This window comes from Peromyscus eremicus, chromosome 10, assembly GCF_949786415.1.
Source record: "Peromyscus eremicus chromosome 10, PerEre_H2_v1, whole genome shotgun sequence".
Lineage (NCBI taxonomy): Eukaryota > Metazoa > Chordata > Mammalia > Rodentia > Cricetidae > Peromyscus > Peromyscus eremicus.
The window spans coordinates 63,836,686-63,863,086 of record NC_081426.1 but is presented as its reverse complement, the minus strand read 5'-3'; the positions used below and the strand labels follow the sequence as shown (position 1 = coordinate 63,863,086).

Sequence of the window (26,401 nt, the reverse complement as noted above, 5' to 3'; positions counted from 1 at the left end):
AAGTATTTTAGATGCTCAAAATACACACCTGCTCACCTGCTGATTTTTCACGTTTCAATAAGCGATAGAGTTAACTCCTGCATCTTTTTGTGACTCTCAAAACAAATAAATGCTCTATCTCTAGTACTCACAATGAATGGGCTCAAAGACCTGATGGTTGGGAAACAATGACACAAGGGTAGCTTGGCAGGTTAGATCTTAATGATCAAAACATTCACACTATTAATAAAGTAGTCAATGAAAAACAGCCTCATAAGTACAGACCAAAATCATCCCACAGACATGAAAAACTATTTGATCCAAAGCATAAGCCTATTGAGATATCATTTATTGTCATGTACTTTTCACTGGTAAAAACACACCATTCACACAAGACTGTCCCAGAGTGTACTTCTAAAAGATCATTTACAGTCTTCCAGGTTAACAGATAAGAAAATGTTTCCTTTTTTCACCTAACGAAGCTTGGATATTAAGAGGTTCTGAGAGAAGATGAAGAGAGCATGAGTTTATACATTTATGAATTAAAGTAAGTGGACTTTCCTTAATCGTCCAAATGATATTGTCATGGAAATGACCCTTGAACCACCAATACGAGAGGAAATGCCACTGACTGTGAACCCCTTGAGAAAAGGTGGCAGCCCAAAATATCCTAGTTCCAATTAACTCAAAGAAAGTTGACTTGAATTGGGTCAGGCAAACATCCCTCTTTTCCATCCCCTGTACAAGTAACTCACAACTTTCAATCTCCAGGGTGCAGTTCTGCTCATCCAGAGGATATCTGCGAAGATCCATCATGCATGCTGCGGTGGTTGTGATCCTACAGGGTGAGAGAGAAGACAGACATGATGTAAGCGGGGATCCTTCATAGACACACAGAGGCCAAGCGGCAAACAAGTGTAAACTTAAATTTTTTTCCTAGCCTTGCATCATGTTTACCAGATGCCAGAACTTTGAGAAGCTCCTAAAAGACCACCACAAGCCATTATACTGCAGTAGGGTATATAAACCAGGTAAAGAGATAGAAATGGATAAATTTCTAGAGAGCTGCATCTTCAAGAAGAAGTGAAAAGTGTAAAGATCCCAATGACTTAGAGGTTAAATCAGTAATAAAAAACTTTAACAAGAAGGAACCCAGACCATATGACTTCATGGATGAATTTCCCAAGCACTCAAAGGGAAATCAGTGCTAAGTCTTCTCAGTCTCTTTCAAAAATTAGAAAAAAAAGAGCACACATCCAAGAGTGCATTTTATTAGGTACTCACTCCTTTGATTCTTAAACCACACAAAGACAATAGAGGGGAAAAAAAGAAACCATTAAGTCAGTATTCCTTATGCATATTTAATTTAATATAAAAAATCCCCATGCTGCAACACTGAATTTAACACTACATTAGAGGAATTAGATTTTAAAAACATTTTTTGTTGGGATCATTCCTTGTAGATTTTGGCTACTAGCCATTTATGAAATACATAGATTGCAAGCATTTTCTCTCATTACGAACTGATTATTTTCCTTGCTGTACAAAAATTTTCAGCTTTTTTAAAATCCCAACTGTCTAATTTTGCTTTTGCTGTCTGTGATTTTTGTTTCATGGCCTCAAAGTTATTACCAAACTCAGTGCCAAGATTTCCCCTTGTTTCCTGCTAGTACTTCATTTTTATATATGATTCTTTGCCTGATATTTGGTTGATTTTATGTGTGATGTAAGGTAGACTCCAAATATGCTGGAATATCTTTTGAACGTTTGTACAGTATTCAAAACACAATTTGTTGACCATCTTTTCCCTTTGTTCTAGGTGCCTTTGCTGATGGTCAGCTGACTGTAGATATGTCTTTATATCTGGGTTCTCTGGTCTCCTCATTTATGTGATTGTTTTTAATGACACCCTTGGGCTTTTTTGTTTATTATAAAATTGTATTATAACTCGATGTCAGAAAAATGCGATCCTTTGGCTTTGAATTCAACAGCTATTAATTTTGAGGCTCTGAGTTTTCCGTTCCTAGTCTTTGTTATAGTGAGGTAAATTCCCTTTATGTCTAGGTTTTGCCAATCTTTATTCAGAAAATGTATAGAACTTTTCCTGCATCTTTTGTGATGATCATGTGGATTTTGTCCTTCATCCTGCTAAGGGCTTATCCTACAGCTTGATTTATGTATGTTCAACAATCCTTTTGTTCCAGAAACAAATCCCACTTGTTCCTGGTGAAGGAATCTTTTAGTGTGCTGCTGAATTTAGCTTGCTAGTATTCTATTACATCCCTTATTAATGTAATTAATTCATCATATACAATAGCTACAAATCAAAGACACCACGGTGAAGCTGTCAAGAACTTTATAGTTTGGGTTGACTCTCACGTTTATACTCACTAATGGTATGAGCTTGAGTTGGCTAAATTAGCTCCACTAGGCTTAGTGCTCTCATAAACCAACATGTCTTGTACCTAGGAGTACTGTGTGGATAAAAAGAGTCAATGCGTGCAAAATTATTCTCTCAGTGATCTGTACTTAACAGATGTTCCTCATATAAAAGTTACTATTATAGCTGATACTTCTCATACCATTTCCTATATTCTCTAGCATCTATAACAGTGTCTACATCAGTATCTGCAGAATTTATGAATAAGAGGAAGCTTTACTATGCATTGAATACCACCTTTTCCTCCTCATGCCACACAATACAACAGCAGCAATGAAATCAGCATTTTATGTCTTATGGTGCCTCACAGTCCCCACTTGGATTGTTAGATTCATTTCCCAAACTCTGACCCATTTACACTTAACAGGTTTTGTGTACCGAGTGAGGAAGCTCTGTCCTGGAGTCCAAGCTTACACCACACTTATGGACTCAATTGACCTTAGGAGTTAGGTCCTACCTGGACTTCCATTATCCCTGGATTTTCTCTAGAGCTGTTTTCCTGGAATGTAGAGGCTGAGTGTAACTGATATTCAAATGGCTACTCTACTCTTAATAATGTTTTGATATCACTTGGGAATTGAAAAATACTTCCTTAAAAGCAGTCTACAAAGTATAAGGATAATTTAACTCAAAAGACACAGATTTATCTGTAAGTTTCTTTTTCTTTCATACACCTCACTAGATATGCTCTAGTTAGTGTTTTTTTTTTTTCTTTTTTTTTTTAACTTGACACAGGCTAGGGTCATCTGGGAAGAGGGAATCTCAACTGAGAAAATGATTTCATCTGATTGGCTTGTGGGCAAGTCTATGGGACATTTTCTTGATTAAGGATTGATATGGGGATATGGGAGGGCCAAGCTCACTGTGGGTGGTGTCACAGCTGGGCAAGTGGTCCTAGGTTGCATAAAAAAGCAAGCTGAGCAAGCCTTGGGGGGGGGGCAGGTTTGTAAGCTGATTTCTTCCCATCTTTTCTGCTTCAGTTTTTGACACCAGGTTCCTGCCCTATTTGAGTTCCTGCTTTGGGTTCCCACAATTGATGGACTGGGATTGGGATGTGTAAGCCAAATACACCCTCTACTCTCTAGGCTGTTTTGTAACTCATGGTTATAATCTTTATCACAGCAACAGAAAGTAAACCACAGCAAATTACTGCAGATGAGAAGTTCCATGCAAACAGAACAACTAATTGTTTTAGGGAGGGAAGGTCTCTTCCACAGTAGTCCGACCCACAAAGTTTCAGTAACAGTAAACAATAAGCCATTATTACAAAAAACAAAATGAAACAAAAACAAAAAACTTCACTATGATGCATTCCTTTGTAGGGGAATGACAATTTACTTTCTTAATTTTCCATTGGTAGGCATTTACAATGTTTCCTATTGTTCAGTTTTATAGATGAAAATGTTCTGGATACATATAATACAATATTCAGTATATACACAAAGACACTATATATAGTACAATAAGCTACCAGATACATGTGTGTATAGTATGTGTGTATATATATATATATATATATATATATATATATATATATATACATACATACATATATATCTTAGCTTATATTATTATAATATAAAACATCGATATGTGTAGCCATAATATGTATTTGTATTTACATATATATGCATACATAACATACAGGTGTGCCTCATTTAGCATCAGGGAAGTTAACTGAGAAGTTCCTATTTGTGATGCATGAATATTATAGAGTGTGGTTCCACAAAGTTGGGTGGTATAGGTTTATCACTTGGGTTAGCCCTTTGGTATAGCTGAGAGAGCGAGAAACACAAACTATATGAAATTGTCAGCAATATAACATTGAATTTTGTTTTACAATAAACTTACTCTTACTTCTAAAATAATGATGGGTACTATTATAAATGCATAAAAAAGATCACAGGCATTTAATGACTGCATTTTAATGATCATCAGCAAAGTAGGTTTGTTTATACATGCATTTCCACAAACAAGTGTAAAGTCATGATGGTGGGCTGTGACGTAAACACAGCGTTACTATCAGGCAATAGAAGGTTTCTATCTCATTACACTATTAGGAGACCACCATACATGTGGAGGTCATTACTGATCAAAACTTCATTGTGACACATAATTTTTAAAAACTGAATATACATATGACATATATTTCCTCTGAGAAACCGTAAACAAAATGAAATATTATAGGCAACCTGAACATATAAAGTACAAATGAAAAGCTGAAAACTATACTGTATTTATGTAAAATCACTTCCTCAGCACAAATGTCATATCTATTTTAATGAACATATACATCAGAGTGTATGTTAAGGATGGCAAAGTGAGTTACTGTAGGACTCTGGGTGCTTTCTAAAAGGCATTGTTAGTTAAACCCTAGTTCTTTGGTAATTCTCCTTGGTTCACCTTAATAAGGTGAAAGTTCATATGGACATGCCTTTGGATCCTTCTTAACCAGAGCATAAGCCAATTTAATTTAGATTTACTTTAATATTAGAGAACAGCACAATGGAATTTTAAAGTTTAATTACATTTTTCAATGTGTTCTACAAAAATATTCTTATAGTAGTTTTATTCTAGAATTTACCACATAAGGGATTTACTTATATTCTAGCATTCTCCCTGCTTCCATGAGGATATAGGTCATTCAATTTAGATTTACCATTATCAATATAGCATGAGTATCTCTAGTTGTCTGGAAATACAGTTTTACAACACGTGTATATAGACTGAAGATTGGCTCAACATCTTAAGTGTAAGGTAATGCACTAAGTACTAAAACACTTGTGAAAATTACTCTGTCTATTGTATTTTTTGACAGCTGTGGATTAATAAAAAATTGTAAAGATGTGAACACATGAACATGTACGGGGGACTTCCAGTGTGTGAGTCTTCCCATCCTCCACAACTCAGAAATGATGTTTCTTACCAGGAAGGATTTGTCTCCACCAGAGACATTTGGCAATGCCTTCAGATATTTTGATTACTGTGTTGAGACTGGAGTTTGGTATTAGAATCTAGTTTAATGGAGGCCAGTGTAGCTGCTAAGCATCCTGAAGTGACAGGACAGCCTTCTAGAACACCAACAAAATGAAATCTTATGGGAAACCTCAGTCTATACAGTACAAATGAAAGTCATTAATTTGTTAGTACTGAATCACTTTGTTAGCTTAGATGTTATATATTTTAAAAGAGAACATACATTTGAAAGCAAGGACAATATACGAGACAATGAGACTACTGGTTCTACATCTCCCTTAGTACCAATTTATTTTTGTTGCATTTTTAAATTAGTTTTTAATTTTTGAAATTATAATAATTACATCATTTTCCCTTTCCTTTTCCTCCCTACAAACCCTCACACATGACATCTCCTTTTTCATTAATTGTTGCTACATGCATATGTATATATATATATACACATACATATGTATATATATAGTCTCTTAAATACATAAATACAACCTGCTCAGTCTTTATAAAGTTACTTTTATGTATGTTTTCAGGGCTGCTGATGAAAACCCCAAATTTTGCAGAGAGTTACTGAACTCACCATTTCTATCTGTTATGATTAATTCATTCATTAATACTTGTAAGATATAAAATTGATTTCATTACCAGAATCCACATATTGTAGTAAGGCTTGACCCATCCCCAGTGTTCTTTGTACTCTTATCACTTGGGTTCTTTGGCCTCTCCTCCTCATATACCCCATTGCGATGCAAGAGAGAAACGATTAATAAATTCAGCAAGGGAAGCGAACCAGGAACCCACAGAAGTGAAGCTGCTAGGGTGGCCTGACCCAAAATCACCTCTATCTTGGGATGTCTGTTCTCTAAATTTAAAACTCCCAGAAGGGTTTCACAAGCTCAACTTGGACCAAGAAGAAAACCTCCCCAAATTATTTAGTAGTAGTTGGAGGAAAGCTACAAAAATACTAATATGGTCCACAGATACACATCAGGATCTTCGAGAAGAGAAAGAACATTGGGACTCAAACAGGAATCTGACCCAAGCAGATGCTCACATATCTAGGTTTTAGTCTGGACAAATGTGGACAGCAGAGAGTTGGACTTGGATGCTAAGAGTCTGGCATTTTTAGATGTCATAATACTTATGGTTAAGTGAGCTGAGTGCACGAGCAATTGGCACAGGAAAAATTGCTCAGCAGAAATCCCCAAGACCATCAATAAAAAGAGAGATGTCCCTGGGCAGAACTATTTGGCTCTTCTGTCTCTGGATGAGAAGCACCAGTGAACATCTCTAAGAATAATTGCTCCCTGTATTTCCATTTGTCTTCCTTGTCTAATATGATGGCCGGCAGCGGTGAACCACCACTACAATTAATTCACATCCTCGTGGGAATGTGCTCTCTCTGAATGAAGCAAGATGATCACATGAACATTTTGTGAAATTAAAGGTATCAAAGATCACAAAACTGGATTGACTAAGGGCTTCAAAAGTTTAATTGTTTCCTTTAAAACTGCTGTTTCTAATGTTCGACGCTGAAGGTATTCATCCTTGGTGTGTGGAAAGACTGTTCCTAGCAGATAGTGAATCAAAGAACAACAGGGAAGAGCCAGCTACAGGCAAAGGCATTAGCTAATCGTTCTTCTAAAGACAAATTTCCCAGAGGTGGCTTCCCGATAGCAGAACATTCATCTGTTCTTTCAAAGACATTTAGAACAGCTTACATTATAATCTAATTTATTGACATTTTGAAGGTTAGGTCAGAAACTGCAGTGGGCTGTTATAACTGTGGTCCCAGAGCAGGGCTTCTGTTGCTGTAGTTTCTATTCATTAAGGTTTAAGTTGCAGAGCCATCAACCTTAGGTACCACTGGAACTGCAAATTATCGCTAATGTCTGAAGCTGGTATGGTTCTTGATGCCGACAAAACTCTATCCCGGGACTATCAGCCTATATGGACCTTAAAATCCTGGCACCCATGACTGTGAGACTGTTTGAAAGGAGCAGTGATAGGATTGCTATCTTATCAAGTGACGTGTTTGCAGAATGGCTTATAGCTTGTTTGGCCTCTCAGATACATCTTTAATCCTTATTAGGTGTGTCACTCAAAGAAACTGATGTGAAAAGACAATAGGCTAGACTAGGTCATGACTAAAAAACACATAGATATTATTTTTTTCAGAATGTGCACTTCCATATTGCCTACTTTAACTTTGAATGAGTGCTAGGAAGTCTAGTCTGTGTAGCAAACATGTTGGTATTCGAAGACGAAATCCTATGGGCATGAGGCATGACTGCTAAGGAAACAAAAAGAGATGCCCTACTATGTGAGATTTAAGAGCAATTTACACGTGGGAACCAAGTGGTGCGGTGTTAAAATAATAAACCCCTGAGTATTTATGAATAACCATACCTGGCATCAAATTTTAATATTTTTTTCTTACTGTGGCATATGTTTTTCTCTGTTCACCTAATCCATGCCCAGTGAACACCCAATGTGCACCTAGGAACACAAGAGCACATATACACTAAAGCCTGCATGAATATTTCATTCTTCTTGTTGGGACTGAATTACCGTGATGGCATTTATAGACCTGTGTCATGTAACTGTTCTCTACTAAGATGGTTGTTCTTGACTAAGCCAGTTCATTGAGAGCAGACCTTCTAGGCTTCCACGCTGAAGATGAGAAAGGACACAAATCCTTTGGAAAGCTTCAGCAACCTGGGTAAGATTGTCAACTCACACAATAGAAGACTGTAGGTTTAATCCACTGTTACTACCTAGAATTATGGGGTCAGTGTGGCTTAGGTAGTATCATATGGCTAAGATAGTATGTGACAGGCACTGTACTGAGTATTGTAGACTGGTTTTTATTGCTACCATGATAAAGAACCACACAGTTAGTATCTTAAAACAATAAAAATTCCTGGAACTTGTAGTGGAAGGAAAGACTCAACTCCCCAAAGTTGTCCTCTAATCTCCACACATGCACTGTGGCACTAGTTTGTCTGTACACACACATGCACGCACACACACTCACACACACACTCACACACACCACATCATTCCTTCCAAACACATACAAACACACATGGACATAATACATTTAAAAATTTTTACAAGTCCTGAAATGAAAGCAATGACTTTTCAGTCTGGAGGCTGTGAGGGAGAATCCATTTCCTTGCCTTCCATCTTCTGGAGGCTGTTATCATTCCCTGGCTCATGTAGCCTTTCTTCCATCTTCAAAGCACATATCCTCCAACTCCACCTCTCTTCTCATGTCTCCTCAGTTTCTGACACTCTACTGTACTCTTTAAGGACTCTTATGCTTCCACTGGGTCCATCCGTAAAGTCTCCATCACTGTATCAGGTAATATACTCTCAGGCTCAGAGAATTAGGACATGACATCCCAGGGAAAGATGGCATTCTGACTTCCATAGTAAATTATTTAATTCCCTACTTATGTTAGTCTTACTGTCCTGTTGTCAACCCCCCAAAAATCAAAGCTAAGGAAACTGACACCTGATGGAATGTAGAAATGCTCCAAGTTTGGAGTAGATTCAGATTCAGGCAAGCTGGACTCAAGAGCAGTGACCTCTCTGAATGTTTTATTTAGGAGAGAACATTTGGTTCAGTAAAATTTCTACTATATCAGGGAAATATACTTAAAATTTGAAGCTTATCATAATTTTAGTATTCACTTAGTCAGCAGTAATTTGGGGCATTTTCTATCTGATTAAGGATGAATATAAAAAGGTAAGAGGACCTACCAGAAATCAGGAATATGGTAACTATGGGTATAAAGGTTAAAAACATCCAACTGCACATTCATGCTGCCATTATTTTTAGTTTCGCTTAAAAAGAAAACCAACACTGTCAGCAGTTACGTATGGTGGGACCTTAAGGCATAGTAGCAGTAGAAAGGAGAGAGAGCCACATGCTATGAACAGGATAGGCAAGGCTTCTTTATTGGCCCTCAACTTGAGGCAGCCAAGCTAAAGCTCTATCCAGAGGTGACCAGTGTATTCACTTAACAAGGGGACTGTTATTCTTTTAATGGTTTTTCTACAGTGGGCTAAAATCTGGTAGTTGTTCATGAGTCATGGCATGATTTTGAAAGATGTTTTTCTTCCTGTGTACAAGTCTCCAGGCCTTGCTTGGTGGGCAATAAGTGATCAACTCCTTTTGGCAACTGATGACTTGTATCTGGCATTATCATCTTGTACCCGGGACCTTGATAGGACTGAAGGACTTTCAGGACTGGAATTGATGGGAAATACAAGGGCAGAGTAGAACACACACATATATTTGCTTACGTGGGCAATAGACCAAGTTAATCTTGTATTACAGTTTTGGACAACTGCTTCTGAAATGATTGACAGCTATATGCAGAGCTGAGTATAGGATAACTCAAAGACTGAGATGACAAAGGGGACAGACACAATATAAAGGCAGAAATGACAAGCCTTATCTCGTGTGTGTGTGTGTGTGTGTGTGTGTGTGTGTGTGTGTGTGTGTATGAGTGTATGAGTGCGCATTTGTGTGGGCACACCTGTGAGTGCTTATGCGTATCAATTTTTGTGGGTACACATGTATGCAAATGTAGGCATGTGTGTATGGAATCCAGAAGTCAGTCTAGGGTGTTATTTCCAGATGCTGTTTAGCTTTCATCTTTTGAGACAGGGTCTTTCATTTGGCCTGGAGTTTCCCCGGGAGGGCAGGAGGGCTGGCTGCTAGCTAGCCAGCAAACCCCAGAGATCCACTTACCCCCATTCCCCTAATGCTGGGGTTATAAGAACAGACCACCACGCAAAGCTTTTTTACATGAATTTTGGGGGCCAAACTAAGGTTGTCATGTTTGCTTATTAAGCACTTTAATGACTGAGCTATCTCACTACCTCCTCTTATCCTATTTTTATTATCCATCAGGTATCTATAGGCTCTAGTAAAAAAAATGAATGGGCCTTTTGCTTCTGTTTTTAGCAAACACAACCTTCAAGGTTTTTGCAGTCACCTCAGCAGCTGTTATCATAACCCATGTGCAGAAGTATTTCTTCCAGCAAGCTACTAGGAAGCTGATAATTGCATTTCTTAGTTGAGTTACTTTCAAAATTAGTGATTTTGAACTCAACTAAGAACAAGTCAAGTTACTGGGTTTACTTAGGCTTTTCTTTAGTAATAATTCTTTCTTGGCTTTGTTATTTGTGTCTTCACTAGTTTTTCCTGGGTTTAGAGAGAAGCACTTCCTAGGTGTGGGAACACTCTGGTCTGTAGTCGAACTTTATGACAAAGAAAGCAAGCTTCCAATGAGGACCAGGCTGAGGGTCCAGGTGCTTACTTTCTTTTTGTCTGGAACTGGTTCCTACCTGTCTTATAGGCTCTCAAATAACAAAACCGAGCACCCTTGTTTGTTTAATATGTATTTTCCTATTTTTCTTAGTTTATTCTTTAATTTCTTTTATATTAAAATTTTTACATGTAATATATTTGATCATATTCTCTCCCCTCCCTCAACACCTCCTAGATCCTTCCCACCTCCCTACTCATGGAACTTCAAGCTTTCCCTCTCTTTCTCTCTCCTCTGTCTCTCTCCAAAAAACAACATAGAAATTCAAAAAACAAAGGTCAAGATGAACAAAAAAACAGTAAGATAATAAATAATAAAACAAAGACAATAAAATAAAAGAGAACAGAAACAAACAAAAAACATAAACAAAAACAAAACAGCCTAGACAGCCAAACAAAAATATCCCATGAAGTCTCCATATTGTTGGCTAACTATTCTTAGGCATGGGGCCAGCCCTGGAGGTATACCCAGTGACATTCCATTGAAGAAAACTAATTTTCTATTTCCTGACAGGTATTAATATCAAAAAGCTTCTTGGCTAGTGGTGGGATTTTATGTTCATTTCCCATTGTCTGTAATGAGATTCCATTTGTTTTGAATTTGTGCAGGTATTGTGTGTGCTGTAACAATCTCTATGAGTTCATATCTGTACCATCTTGTTGTGTCTGGAAGACACTGTTTCCTTGGAGTCATCCACCACCTTTGATCCTTAGATTCTTTTTGTCTCCTCTTCTACATAGATTCATGAGCCTTGAGGGAGGGGGGTTTAGTAAAGACATTCCATTTAGAACTGAGTGCTCAAAAGTATCTCTCTCTGTGCACATTGTCCAGTTGTTAGTCTTTGTGTAGGGTACACTCTACTGAAAGAAAAAGCTTCTCTGATGAGGCTTGAGCAAGGCACTGTTCTGATACCAATATGTCACTAGAGTCATTTAATTGTTCCCTTAGCAGAATAATAGTAGAAGGTTTTCTCCGAAGGTCCATGGCTTTTCTAATCTCAGGTTCTTGGCCACTTTGGCAGTGTCAGGTATGAGTTCCATCTTATAGAATGGGCTTTAGATCCAATCAAAAAGTGGGTGGTTACTCCCTTAATATCTGTGCCACTAGTATACCAGTGTATCTTGTAGACATGTCTCTATTGTAGGTTTCAGGTTTGTATCTGGGTAATGTTGATGATTACTTTTCTCCTTTTGTAGTGCTCAAAGTACCTTCTAGAACTGTGAACACTTGTCAGTGGGGGTGATACTCCTAGCTGGTCTCAGGTTCAATTTCTCTATGTTCAATAGCAGTAGTGTTGTCCTTAGCAAAAGGGCCTTGCCATCCACCACGTTGTGGAGAGCAAACAATAGCCTTGGCAATAACCCATGCTGTTTATGTGTGTATGATGTCTATGGGACCCTTTTAGCCAACAATTCAACAAGAGTTAACCTATTTCTGGCACTGGGGTTTTTACTTGATGACATGAGATGTCAAGTTATTGCCTCCCCTTCCCTATTATCTGGTAACTCCATTTAGCTCCCTTTCATATATGTGTACATTTTAGGAAGCTTCTATTGTAGCAGTTCTCCAAAGAGGTTTTCAAAAAGCCCTACCTTTGTGTTGTCCTGCCCTCCTCCCTTCTTGTTTAATCCTCCCATTCTAGTTTCCCCTTTATCTCCTTATAACACTATGATTTATTTCCCCTTTTGGAAGATTCTACCCCCTCCACTATATGCTATGTCCTCTTCTTTGGGATATAACCCCCCCCTCCACACACACACACAGCCTGTCCCTTACTAGAAAGAAAATTTTATTTCTCTTAAGAGCTGAATAATATTCCATTGTGTAAATGTACCACATTTTCATTATCTGTTTATCAGCTGATAGATGTTTGAATGTTTCTAATTCCTGGCAGCAATGAACATGTATAAACAAGTACGTTTGTGGTAAGATGTAGTCTTTTGGATATATTTCCAAGAGTGATATGACTGGATCTTGTGGTAGGGTTGTTTAACAACCTCAGTTTTTAAATTTCAGTTGGGTTTTCTTTAGTGATTCTATTTCTTTGTCAAATTCCATTTTCATGTCTTGAATTATTTTCATTATTTTAATCAACTATTTGTATTTTCACAGTTATTAAGGCATTTATACATATCCTCTTTAAGATCTGGGAACATTCACAGTTGGTATCTTGAAGCTTTTGTCTTGTGCTTCATCTAAGTTCCTTTTCTCAGGATCTTTTCCATCAGGGCTGCTGGCTTCTGAAGAAGGCATTGTCTTGGTTGTATATGTGTGTGTTTTTGCTCTGGGACTTAGGCACACAGAGTTACAGTGTTTGAAGTGATTCCTGGTATAAACATCTGGTCTCAATTTTCTTGGGTGACTGTTCTATTCTTTGGTTGCTGTGGTTCCCTCTGGATCCTAGAATAGTATGGCAGTTGTAGGGTCTCTGATAAGTGACTTATTCCCAGATAAGTGTGGTGGCTGTGGGGCACCTGATAGAGAGTGGTTCTATGACTCCACAAGGAGTGACAAAGAATGGAGACAGTATAGAAGGAATGGATGAAATGGCTGGTAGGTAAGAGCTAGGGAGACCCTGGACTGTGGGTCCACACCTAGAGGCAGAGTTTCAAGGGGATGAAGGTAGGATGAAAGGAGGGACTGAGATGGGAAGGCAGCAGGAAATTTAAGAGGAAGTCTGTAGTGACCAGAACATCAGTTTTGAAGGCAGTAATTTCTATTTTTAAATGATAAATTAACCAATTACAGCTATACATATTTGCATGATACAAAGTGATGTTGTGATATATGAATTCAGTGTGTAATAATTAAATGAAGCTAATTAGCATATCTGTCACCCCAAGTACTTATCTTTTATTTATTTGTTTATTTTTGGTGAAAGCACTTGGCATTTTCTTCCTGATATATAAAAAGCACAGTACCGTATTATCATTTAATGTTCCTAAGAGAAAGAAATAATTATTTTTTCAGATAGAATCATAAAATGTCATTTAGCCTAGATAGTTGTGAGTAAGAGCAGCCAAATAAAAGGTACTGTAGTTCTTGATTTCAGATCGTGCTAACAAGTGAAGGTAGTAGACCAGCCTCCTACTATAGTATAAAAAACTCACTAACTAGTACAAAGGAATAAACATGCCAGAATGTGTAGAGTCAATTGATTTTGACACAGGACCAAGAATACAAGCTTCAAAGGATGGCCTCTTCAACAATGGTGCCCGGAAGACTGGATATCCATAAGTAGAATAATGAAGTTGGATCTTTATCTCAAACAATTAGGTTTTAACTTCTTGATCCCAGGCTGTACTTGTCTCCCTCTGTTTTGCAGACTTGGTGTTGAATGCTAATGACTCTCTCCTCTGTGCAATCCCAGCCAGTCGTTTCCAGATAACTATCTATCTTCCAAATGTTGCTTAAATGAGATCATTATTATTCAATTCTGTTGGGCCATAGTGATTCAAGGACCAGTTTGAAATATGAAAAGCAGTTCACAAATCAGTATGGGGGTAGGGTGTGCAGAGAAATACTAATAGAGCAACAGTGATTAAACAAGTACATGCCAAGGGCATAGTCATGTGTTACCATGAGTATCCGGCCAAATTTTTTTCCTGAATCATATCATTATAATCATATAACCATGGACTCTGTAAAGTTTATAATTGTTTCTACAATGTTTAATATTAGCTGGTAACCACTTTGCTAAACTATTCATTAGAAAGCAGGAATAATCAAATCTACCTCCTCCCAACCAGAGCATGTAGCAGGAATCTTAAAAGGTCTTATTAATAAAATCAAACCTGGAGCCAGGTATTGGGGTGAATGCTGGATGATCAGAGAGACAGAACAAGCCACAGCTACCTCATCTCACCAGTTCCTCAGCTGGTCCTGTTTCCTCAGACTGGAAGCCTGAGTCCTCATCCAGAATGGGTCTCAGCTGAACTGCTGCTAGAAAGCCTGAAGCTTAACCAGCTAAAAGCTTCTAGTTTCTGGTCCTCAGGCCTTATATACCTTTTTGCTTTCTACCACCACTCCCTGGGATTAAAGGCTTGCTTTCTGGGATTAAAGGCGTGAGTCACCATGCTTGACTGTATCCTTGAACACATGGATTCTGCCTCTGGAATGCTAGGGTTAAAGGCGTGTGCTACCACTGCCTATCCTAAGTATCTAGTGGTTTTTCTGTTCTCTGACCCCAGATAAGTTTATTAGGGTACACAATATTTTGGGGAACACAATACCACCACAAGAGCACCTTCTTACCATTCCGGTTCTCATGAAGGTCTGTACTGGATACGTTATGAGTAAATAGTGCAGTAGTAAGCCACTGAATGGAAAGAGACGTAGATATTGAAGTAAAAGTGAGAGTAAAATCTAAAGAAAATGTTCACTTCAAGTGGATGCTGTGGCTGAGATATCAATAATGATATACTAAGATATTCCTAGGATAATTTACAAAAGGACTCAGAAGTAAAAGGTGGAGCAATTAAGTGAGTCTTTCTCTAGAGCTATTAATTTGGGGCTTATGTGTAGAACTGTAATATTGCTTTGTCCTGTTTTCTCTCCCCAAACCGAGACCCGACATGTTTGCTCAAAAGTGATCAGTCATCCTAAAATAGTACTCACTGGGGGTGGGGGGATATGATGCAAGAGTCACCAAGCATTTAAGATACTGCCTTATCTAGACAGAGGTGTTACATAAAGGCAGAAAACTGAGCAAACATAAATACAGGGAAGGGAAGCACACTCATATAAAATCTCCCTATTTGGCACACTAATATTTTCCATTAAATAAACAATAATGGAAGAAATCCTGGAATTAGGAGCTAGCATAACAAGTATCAGCCTTGGAATAAATTTCCACCCATTCCTCCCTCTTGTCTGTGGGCATTTTACACACTCTGGAAAAGGACTTAAGATTCTCTCTTCTTTGAGTCTTTATTTGACATCATTTTCCTCATGATGTCAGGATCACAATGTTTGGAAGAGGACACAATACACGATATATAATATATTTAGTTCCTTTTCACTTTAGTAATTTAAAAGAAGAACGAATGACATTTTAATGAAAATGTAACTTTCCTACATTTTGGCATATCTCTGTAGCACCAAAACTCACAAATAAGATTATTATCTAATGATATAAAATATTTGTTGCTTGCTTAATTATCCCCCTTTTATCTTCAACAAATCTCCTGTCCTTTTCTCCCCGCACCAAGTCCTCACCCATTTTTCACGTCTCTTTCATTTTTTCTTGTTAAACAGAAATTTTTATAATGGGCATGTTAGGTGAGCTATAAAATAAAATTAGTTTCTTTATTAACTTTTATAAAGCCAATGTTAAGTGAGTAAGTTCTGGAGGGGTCAGATATATCATTAAATACTATTATAAAATTAGGGATAATATTCATTTCTATAATGAAGAAACTATAAATTAAAAAAAGACTATTTTACAGCCACCAAATTAATGTGTTTATATTTCCATGGGGAGAATCTAGATGTCATACTATGGTGAGGAGAAAATAAATGGATCCTTTTGCTATGGTTAGCATTTTGACAAAAGTCTTCATCCAGTGATTATTTCTTTACCTGGACACTGTATTTACAGCTACTTGCTTACTAGCACATGCAGAACTGAGAACTGTTCCTTTTCTCTTTTAAAATTGTGTGTGTGTGTGTGTGTGTGTGTGTGTGTGTGTGTGTGTGTGTGTATGGAAACAGTGCAGGTGACCGTGAATGTCGGAAGAAAGTTGGCTCTCTTGGAACTGGAGTTACCAGTGATTGTTACTTAACCTAAGGTGGGTGCTGGGAAATGAACTCTTGTCCTATGAAGAAGCAGCAAGTCCTCTTAACCGCAGAGTTCTTTCTCTCTAGCTCCCAACGATGTTCATCATGCAATAAAAACCAACTGCTATAGGGTGCGATAAATGGTTATGCAACTCTTGTGTATATACAATGGATGGCTTTACAGTAGTTAAAATGAACAAACAGATTTAGATGTATCAACCTGTGAACCTTACATAGTGTATGGAAAAACAAGCAAGATACCAAACTAGAAAGTATGTTTACAGAAAGCAGCATTTATATAAAATTTTGTTAAAAACAAACCACTAGCATGTATGCCTTAAGGAACCACAGGTAGCCAAATAGAACACGCTGAAATGTTACACCGGGGAAGGGAGGGAAGAGGAGGGAGAAGAGATGAGGGAAGAGGAGGGACAAGAGATGAGTTCAGACAAATGAAGATGGAGTTGTAACGATCTCTTGAGTTCTTCCTCCCTTTCTCTATTCATTCTTTTCCTCGCCCCATCATCTTTTTCTCCCTTCCCCCAGCTTGCCTTTCCTTTTCTTTCTATTTTCTTTATTTATTCATACTCTTCACTTTCATTATTTTATCAACCTTTGTTCCTTCAGAGAAAACTAAGGCAAATAGAGGCATATGCTAGTACGTTTTAATCTCTTTATTACATTCAAATTTGATGTCCTCATACTGACAGAAAAATCCTCAAATAATCCCTATTTACACCCTCATGTTAAATGATTTTAAATTGGACAGGGTTGCCTTCCTGTACCCTATCCAAGAATAGCCATAATGAATGGAAACCAAATTTTCTCTCTCTCTTACATGAATTTACACTAACTGGCATTTAATAATTCTAATTTTCTGAAATATATCCCATCCATCAAGAATTCCATTCCCTTAGCTGGGTGCTGGTGTTTGGAATGGATGTGCCTTCCCTCACATTTCTCATCACAGTTTGCAAATACACATGTCTTAGTTCAACTATTTGTTTTCTGGAGTGAATGCTGTTTGGATAGATGGCAAGTATTATAAGGCCAATGACCTCATAATGATTCACTTACCAAGGTCTGCTCAGTGTTTGCCTCAAAATTGATGTATAGGCTTAATAGAATTAACAGGAACTTAAGGAAATACTGAAATCATGATTTCTCAGAAGAAGACAGAAAAAGACCAATGTGCTGTCTGCATTAAAAAATTATGCCAATGTTGTTTGGAAAACAAATTTATGGTAAAAATCCATATTTGTCACTCTGATTAAATTTCTTACTAAAAATCATCTTGAGTACATTGGTTAAATAAACAAACACAGATTGCTGGCATTTGGATAGTTTCCAAGGCCAAGAATTTGCTTGAATTGTGTTTACATTAATGTCATCATAAGATTTCCAACCAAATTTAGATAAGATATGATATTCAGGAGAATTAGCCAAAACACTTGTGAATATAGAAAACTGTCCAAATAACACATATTTACATTTTAATATTTTAAATATATTTAACAGTATACTTAAATATTTGGACATACTTTATTAGCTTACTATCAATTAAATGTCAATAATATTATAATGAAGGAATTTAAAATAATCAGAACGTATCACTCATGTAAGTGGAAAATACTTTTGAAGAGAGTAAGCGTGAATAATGTCCTCCTCTTAAGTCATTTCTTGAAGTTTACACTAAAATTCTCTACAAATAAATTAATTCCTTTTGTAAAGAAAGGTAAATGCTACATTTACTACTGCAGCTAGAAGCATGTGTGCCAAGGAGCTGTGTGGGCACTTCACACACCCACATCTGCCTTCCTCTCTGTGGGCCATTATTGTCCAGTCAGAAGGAGAACTGTGTGTAAAGTCAGAGGGAGAAAGTGGTGTCCAGGAGCTGTGCTCCTGTGCTGGGTCTTGTTCTGCCTTGAAGGCCCGGGTCTAGTTTTAAAGCACCACCTCCCCCTTTGCCTTTGCCTTTCTAACCTGTCCATTCATAAGAATTGTGCAAGATTTTGAAGTGAATTATAAACACTTCTGATACCTGTCCAGCAGTCGGGATTAATTGGTCTTTCATTGCCTTTGAACTGTTCTGCCCTCCTGCATGCTGTAGAAAATAATAGGATGAAGGTAAGTAAGGCTTACCTGTAAGTAAACCCAGAGTTGCAGTTATTTGCTGACTTGTGAGCTTTGCCTAGCTTTGCCTTTATTTATCCATTCTTTAATGTGCTATATCTTTTCAGAAAATATACATCTTGGGCACTCTGAACTGGATAAACATCTTATTTTCTCACTAATTAATGAGATCACTAAAATCTTTGTCTCATTCTGTTTTCAATAATGTATAACAGTTTGTGAGGTGCCCATACTATCATATCCTATTATATACCCTATATGTCAATATCTCATATCCTATTCTATCTATCATATCATATCATGTCCTAATAGATCCTAGTTAGACACATTGTCAGAATGTATATCTCATGCCAGGATGGAAGGGGAAGAGGGTCAGGAAGTCCCACCCCAATGGCTATCAGAGAAGGGAGAGTCAGTTTTCTTCAGGGACGTGACCCTGGTCCAGCGGATGGTGGATGGTTTCACCTACGCACAAACAAGAAGTATGAAGTGAACTCAATGGGTTTTGAAAAAGTACATGAAGTTAGGAGAGAAAAGTATTGGGGGCTGATAGGGGAAGAATTGGAGGTGAACCAATAGGGGTGGATTTGACTAAAACACATTGTCTCCATATATACAGTTCTCAATACTAATACTAGCCATACTCATACTAACACTAATACTAATAATAACGTGTATCTCATGGGTCACATGAAAACAGATATATCTTTTATTGCTTCTCCTAGAAAAAAGTCAAGCAGCAATAGATTATGACACTGTTGGTTCTATCACTCTCCTCCACCATCTTTTTGTTTTGCTTTTGTTTCTGGTTTGCATCCAGCTACTACAGTATTTATTGGTGTTAGCACAGATTGGGACTTTGGTTTCATGGTCTGACTGTTTAATGACTTATGTCAATAGGTTAATGGATCACAGGGGCGGAATTCTATACTCTGTTCAGTGAGAGACAGTAGAGTTTGTTGTGTTAGTCTTCTTTGTTTGTCTAGTTTTCTATTTTGGATGCCAGACAATTATGCCCCGTGGAGTGGAGTGTAGCCATTTGACATCTGGGCAATGAATTCTCTTGTTTTTGTGTTCACTTTTGACCTGCAGCAAAGTGTAGATGTGAATTTATAAGCACTTTGGTGTTTTCATATCTGTAGTTCAGAAAAGCCGTTGCCTCCTGTTACATGACAGTCTTGATAAATTAGATCACAAGGCCTCTTGGCATAAAGGAACTTGGTCTTGATGAGTTGCATAGATAATTAAATATATAAATCACATATTCCTAAGTTCTCCAGAAATAAGGAAGAATTCTAGAATTTCTAAGTGTTCTCTCAACTTAAAAATTATTTCTTGTAGAAGCTAACACAGTTATTTTAAAGATCCAAGTTCACCTAATATAAATCTTTAATTAATTAATGAGTATAATTACAAATTATTCTAACAGGAAACATCTGCATTTTTATTTGTCAGTATCAATTTAATGTGAAATATGTGTTCGTATGCCTTGTATCCCTTGATTTATACAGATTTATGGATCAAATATGCTAACTTTAATATAACAAATTTGAGATTGTGAAACATAATTATTTTCAAATAAAGTGGATCATTATTCTGATATCTTTATTTTATCAACACTTATTTTTTTATAATATATTAGCTTGAGAACTTTTCTCATTATATTAAAATTAGAATCTGATTAAGATTAAACTAGATTAATTAGTGAGTAATCATTGAGCGCCTAAATAATTTCTAAGTGAAATAGAAAACTTAAACATTAGCTACTGTCATAGCTAGCCTTAGATGTCAACTTAACTGACACGGGAAGGGGGGAACCTCAGTTGAAGAATTCTCTCCATCAGAATGGCCTGTCTACATGTATGTGGGGCATTTTATTGATTGCTAACTGATGTAGGATGGTTCTGTACACTGTGAGTGGGTACCAGCCCTAGGCAGGTAGGTCAAGGATGTATAAGAAAGGTTACTGGATTTGAGTCTGAAGGTAAGCCAGTAAGCAACATGGCTCCATTGGTTTTTCCTTCAGGCTCTTGCCTTGGGCTCTTGCCTTGGGCTTGCCTTGATGATGGATAACAGCCTGTAAGGTGAAATAAACTGCTTCCAAGTTGCATTTGGTCAGTGTTTTATCACAGCAACAGAGAAGCAAACTAGGATATTTCCTAAATATACTTCTAAATTTATATATTTTTATGTCTTATTTTTATGCTTTAGAGATGTATCTTTAGGATATGTTAATGTGCATGTTCATTTTTATTTTATATTTTTAAAAGTACTTGGAATGAATATACTCAGTTGGAGAACAATGACATGTTAGGTGTATTCTCTTCGTCTATTGGTCATCTGAGATGCTGACAAAAAATAATGTTTTCCATATCCCATTCATTCATTTTCTTTCTGAGATATAAATGACTTGTTCTGGATAGTGGGACCAACTGAAACTATTTTAGGAGCAACAATGTAAAGAGAAATAACTGTAAGTATATGTCTTTGTTATGCAAGAAAAGAAGTTTTGTCCAAAGCTGTGGTCCACATAATACTGACTCTCTTGACTCATTTACACTCCTCAAATTTATTAATACATACACTTCTGTAGTGGGTAGCTGTTCCAGCTTTGACATTGAAGCACCATTCCAGAGAGGCAGCTGGCAACTGCCACGCCTACCTAGGACCTGCCTCTGAAGCATGGCTAGGAGAGGAGCGCTTTAGACCCAAGGTCTGACATGCGGCCCTCTTGGCTCCATGTGATCCTGGATACTGGATGGCAGACCGAGTCAGAGTTCTCCAGAGAATCCCGCTGGACTGCACCTCACCTCTCCTGGATCCTGTAACCAACCCCTTTACTGGCTGTAAGTTACCCCCAAATAAACCTCCTTTTAACTACGTGAAGTTGCCTTGTTAATCCCCACATTACAGTAAATTAAATTAAATTTGTAATTTAATTTAAAAATTAAATTGTAAATTAAAACTAAAAACTGGTTTGCTGCGCAGTTACTGATGTAAGTGAGCAATGATGAATCCATTGCTTGTGAACACCTTCACGTAGTTATAAAAATGGTCCTGACTCCTGAAGCAGCATCATCATCACATGACTTCATGCGCACCTAGAAGGTAAAAGTTTGAGCCAGGCTTAGCACAGACCTGTATTCCTCAGCTTCTCTGGAGGCTGAGGCAGGTGGATCATAAATTAGAGACTTGTCTAGACTACACAGTGAGTTCAAGTTCAGCCTGAGCACCTTGAGAAGAGTGTTTCAAAGGAAAAAAAAAAAAGGATGGAGGGGCATAGTACTATAGCAGAAAATTCCCAGCATGGCAAAATAAGGGGAAAAAAGATTGGAAGTGGCAAACTTAGAGGTGAACTTTGCCTTGATTTATAAATCTTGACTCTGACAATAAAATATAAAACACATTAAAATTTGTAAAGCTGGCTTTATCTTCGTGTTCATGCTTACTGGATTTCCTGGTTATTTCCTCTTCCCATGTGAAATTGTTTTTGCTTCCTATGTGATTGACAGTGATTTTTAAACATTTTTACATTTTAATTTATGAATATGTGGATGTGTCTGTATGAATGTATGCCATGTGAGCAGGTGCCTATGGAGCACAGAATGGGGCGTGGGATCTCCTGAGGCTGGAGTTTCAGGCAGTTGTGAGCTGTCCAAAGTTGGTTCTGGCCACATCCAACCTGAGTCCTCAGGAAGAACATCAAGTATTCTTATCTGCTGAGACCCCTTTGCAGACTCCAAGATTTTATGCTCTGTTCTTTGCTTTGATTTTATCATGTCTTTGATTATTGAAGAAATCAAAGACTCAACTACAAAGTCTGACACCCACGACCCTACTTAATAAAAGACTCAGTCTCTGATGATTCTTATTTATTTTGTAATTGCTATATCAGATCATCCACACCTTAGTACCTATCTTTATTATTTATATATTTATATCTTTTGAAATATAATTTTATTTTTTGAGAATGCCATACACCAATACTGCATATACATCACTTCTGCTTCCCCCTAACTTTTCCTGTGCTCCCTGATCCCAAATTATTGATCTTTTCTTCAATTATTATTTTTACATGTACATGCATACATACATATATATGTATATTCACTCAGTATATATAATCTGTTAAGTCCATTTAGCTTTGTTCATATGTACATGTGTCCAGGGCTGATCACTTGGGTTTGGACAACCAATGTAGAAGCCCCACCATGGTCAAAACTGATTCTGTCTCTGTCAGCAGTCATTAACTACCTGTAGCTCTTCATCTATGGGTTGGGACCATGTGGGATTTCCCATCTACTATGGCATATCAATTGGTGTCATTATGCTGGTCTTGTTCAGACAGCCATGTTGTTCATGGGTCTGTTTTCCCTGTCATGTCTCCAGGGCACTATCTCACAGCAACTATTCTTTGCCTCTGGTTTCCACAATTTTCCTGATCCCACTTCTGCGTTTTTTCAATGAGCCTTGTTTGTAAGAGTTGTATTTGCAGATATATCAGTTCGAGTTGGGAATGTCACAGTGCTGTGGGATGTTCTGTATGTCAAATATGTTGCTCTGATTGGTTAGTAAATAAAACACTGATTGGCCAGTAGCCAGGCAGGAAGGATAGGCGGGACAAGCAGAGAAGAGAATTCTGGGAAGTGGAAGGCTGAGTCAGAGAGACACTGCCAGCCGCCACAATGACAAACAGCATGTGAAGATGCCGGTAAGCCACGAGCCATGTGGCAAGGTATAGATTTATAGAAATGGATTAATTTAAGCTGTAAGAACAGTTAGCAAGAAGCTTGCCACGGCCATACAGTTTGTAACCAAAATAAGTCTCTGTGTTTACTTGGTCAGGTCTGAGCGGCTGTGGGACTGGCAGGTGAGAGAGATTTGCCCTGACCGTGGGCCAGGCAGGAAAACTCTAGCCACACCACAGTCATTTATTCTCTGTAGTTGTGGAGCCCTGAAATGGTCTTCATCTGTTGCAAAGAAAAAAAAAAAAAAAACCTTTGATGAGGGGTAGGGGCTACACTTATTTCTGGGTATAAGGATAAGTATTAGAATACAGTTATATTGATTCAGAAGAATGAGGGAGCTGGTTTTCCTCTTGGGTTTAGAACTCTTCATCCATGAGTAGTTGGTTAGGTTTACAGTAATAGGTATACATTTACTCCTATTGGCCCTAAGCCCAATTAGACAGCTGTTGGTTATCCACAATACAAAAGTGCCACCATGGTACAAGTACTTGCTCGTCCAGTCATTGTTGCTGTTCACAGGCCTCACAGCTTTGTAGGAATACTAATTGTTCCTCTCCTTTGGTGGCATATGTAGCACCTTCTGATCCTGTGGAAGCCAGTCCTAAGGGAGGAGGCTTCCAGGTCAGTTCCAATTTGATTCAGGGAAGTCTTATGTCTAAAGTGTGTGGCATCTTCAGTAACAAGACCTTAGCAAATTCTTATGTCACATAATTTCATTTAAAGTATATATCTATGTATACACATAATCATATATATTATATGTAATTCTATATGTAAACAGAAAATGACTCCCCAATATACATTTTATATTTAAAGTACTTTTAATTTTCCTGGTGTCTTTGCAAATCACAAAGTTATAGTGTACATATTGCACACTGAGAGTTGTCCAGTCAGATTATAAGTTTGACCTGGCTTCAATTAAATTTGTATATGTAAGCTATTAATATAAATAGTTCTGAGAAAGTATTATTTGAATATTTGAACTTTCTAATGTCATGTTAAAATTTAATTGCCATCGTAGCAGTATTAAATAGTGAGATTATTGGGCCATTAGAGCTGTGAGGGCTGTGTCCTCCTGGAGAGATCAATTTCCTTTTCATGAGGATGGACTTACATAAAAGGACATCTCACACATTACATGTCATCTCCATTTAAAGTAAATATATACATATATATATACATATATATATATATATGTATATATATTTAGGAAGCTTCTATAATAGTAGGTTTCCATGTGCTTTTCAGAAGGCTTTTACTGCTCGTGAGTCACTCCTCTTCATATTCCTCCTTTGTCCCGACCTCTCACCGGTTTTCCCATTTAATCCTCCTATTTTAGTTTCCTCTTTATCCTTTTATAACACCATATTCTACTTTCCCTTCCTTGGGAAGTCTTTTTTCTCCTCACTGGTCCCTTGTTAGCTACCCAACCTCTATGGGTATTCTAAATGAACCACGTGGGTCCTAGGGGGAAAACCCACTACTATTAATCTGCTAAATGAATACAGCAACAAAAATAACACTTAATGAAGTACTGCTATTACTGGAAACCAAGGCATTGCTCATCTCTCATTAGAGAAGCTTCATCCTGCAGTAAGTGGTAACTAACATGAATGTCCACAAATGGACAATGTGCAGAAACTAAGAGACTTTGGAGCACTCAGCCCTAAATGGGATGTCTTCATCAAGCCCCTCCCCAAAAGGTTCAGGGATCTATGTAGAAGAGGGGGCAGGAAAATGTAAGAGCTCAAGGAAGTGGATGACACCAAGGAAGCAAGCAGTATTTACCAGATAAAACAGGACACATGGACGCAGACACTGTTTTATAGCACACAGAAGACCTTCTCAAGGTCAAGCCAAATAAAGTCCCAGCAGGGAGAAGGGAGAATAGGGAGAAAATCCCACCCCATAACCAAAACGGTATTTACATCTTATATCTCCTGATAGAGGGAAAAATCAGTTTTATCCAAACAAGTGACCCTGGGCAGGGCAGGCCCCATGTTCAGGGGTAATTACCAACAGCAAACGGACTCCTACTTTTTATGCACTTTTTTGTTCTTGTTGTCTTGGTGATGTTTCCTTTCTCTCTTTTCTTCGTTTTTTTTTTTTTTTTGAGAGAAAGAGAGAGAGAACATGAAATTGGGTGAGGAGGGAGGGGACAGTATTCAGGAGAAGTTGAGAGAAAGGAAGTAATATGAGCAAAATGTATGAAACATTTAAAAAATTAACAGTGTGAAGATGATAAAAATGGGTGTGGGCATGATCAGCATATCACTTCCTCTCTCCCTCTCTTCTGTTACATTTCCTTACTGCTATGGATGAAGTTACAAAAATACCTTTTCTAGATTCTGGCCTTGAGTCTTGATTTTCTCAGCTTCCAGAATCATGAACCGAATTTCAGTTCTGTAGACCTGAGGAGGTACTCTGCTACAGCAACACCAATGACCCCATACAACAGGCCTGGTAGGAAGCTCATAGACGTTTGTCAATGATCTGATTTTCAATATATATAGCTCAAACTCACGGGAGACACTAGACAAAATTCCTACAAAACAGCTGTCTGTACTTTCCCTATATGGATCACTGTCCTGAAGATGTTAAATGACAACATACAATATTGTCTGACCAGTTTCCAGTAATTACTTACAGGAGTAAAATACTTTAAAAGTAAAGTTATCTTTCAAAACCTAACTTACTGTTTTGAATCTAACATCTTTGATATAGTGAGTTTCAGTTATATCCCCACATTCTGTGGGATCAGGGGACAGTCTTCTAGAATCCTCATTGCATCTGTAGAGCAGATGCCACATCTGCAGGATGACGTTACTTCCAGGACTGTGTAAGTGGACAGGTCACATCTCCAAAGGCTTTTGAAATTTTTGCTACCATTAAAAAAAGATTTATTATTTTTACTTCATGTGTATTTGTTATAAGTGCAATGTGTGTGTGTGTGTGTGTGTGTGTGTGTGTGTGTGTGTGTGTGTGTGTGTCTGGTGCCTATGGAGGAG

The 26,401-nt window shown here is 37.6% G+C and overlaps 1 protein-coding gene across 2 annotated transcripts in view; it reads right to left on the bottom strand.

The window, feature by feature from the left end:
• The window catches only part of Gabrb1 (gamma-aminobutyric acid type A receptor subunit beta1), a 391,894-nt gene that overhangs the window by 90,800 nt on the left and 274,693 nt on the right, over positions 1–26,401 (bottom strand). For both annotated transcript variants that reach the window (XM_059275098.1, XM_059275100.1), the window contains exon 5: positions 735–817. In XM_059275098.1, the coding sequence (XP_059131081.1) occupies positions 735–817 (83 nt within the window). The remainder of the gene's footprint in view (positions 1–734; positions 818–26,401) is intronic.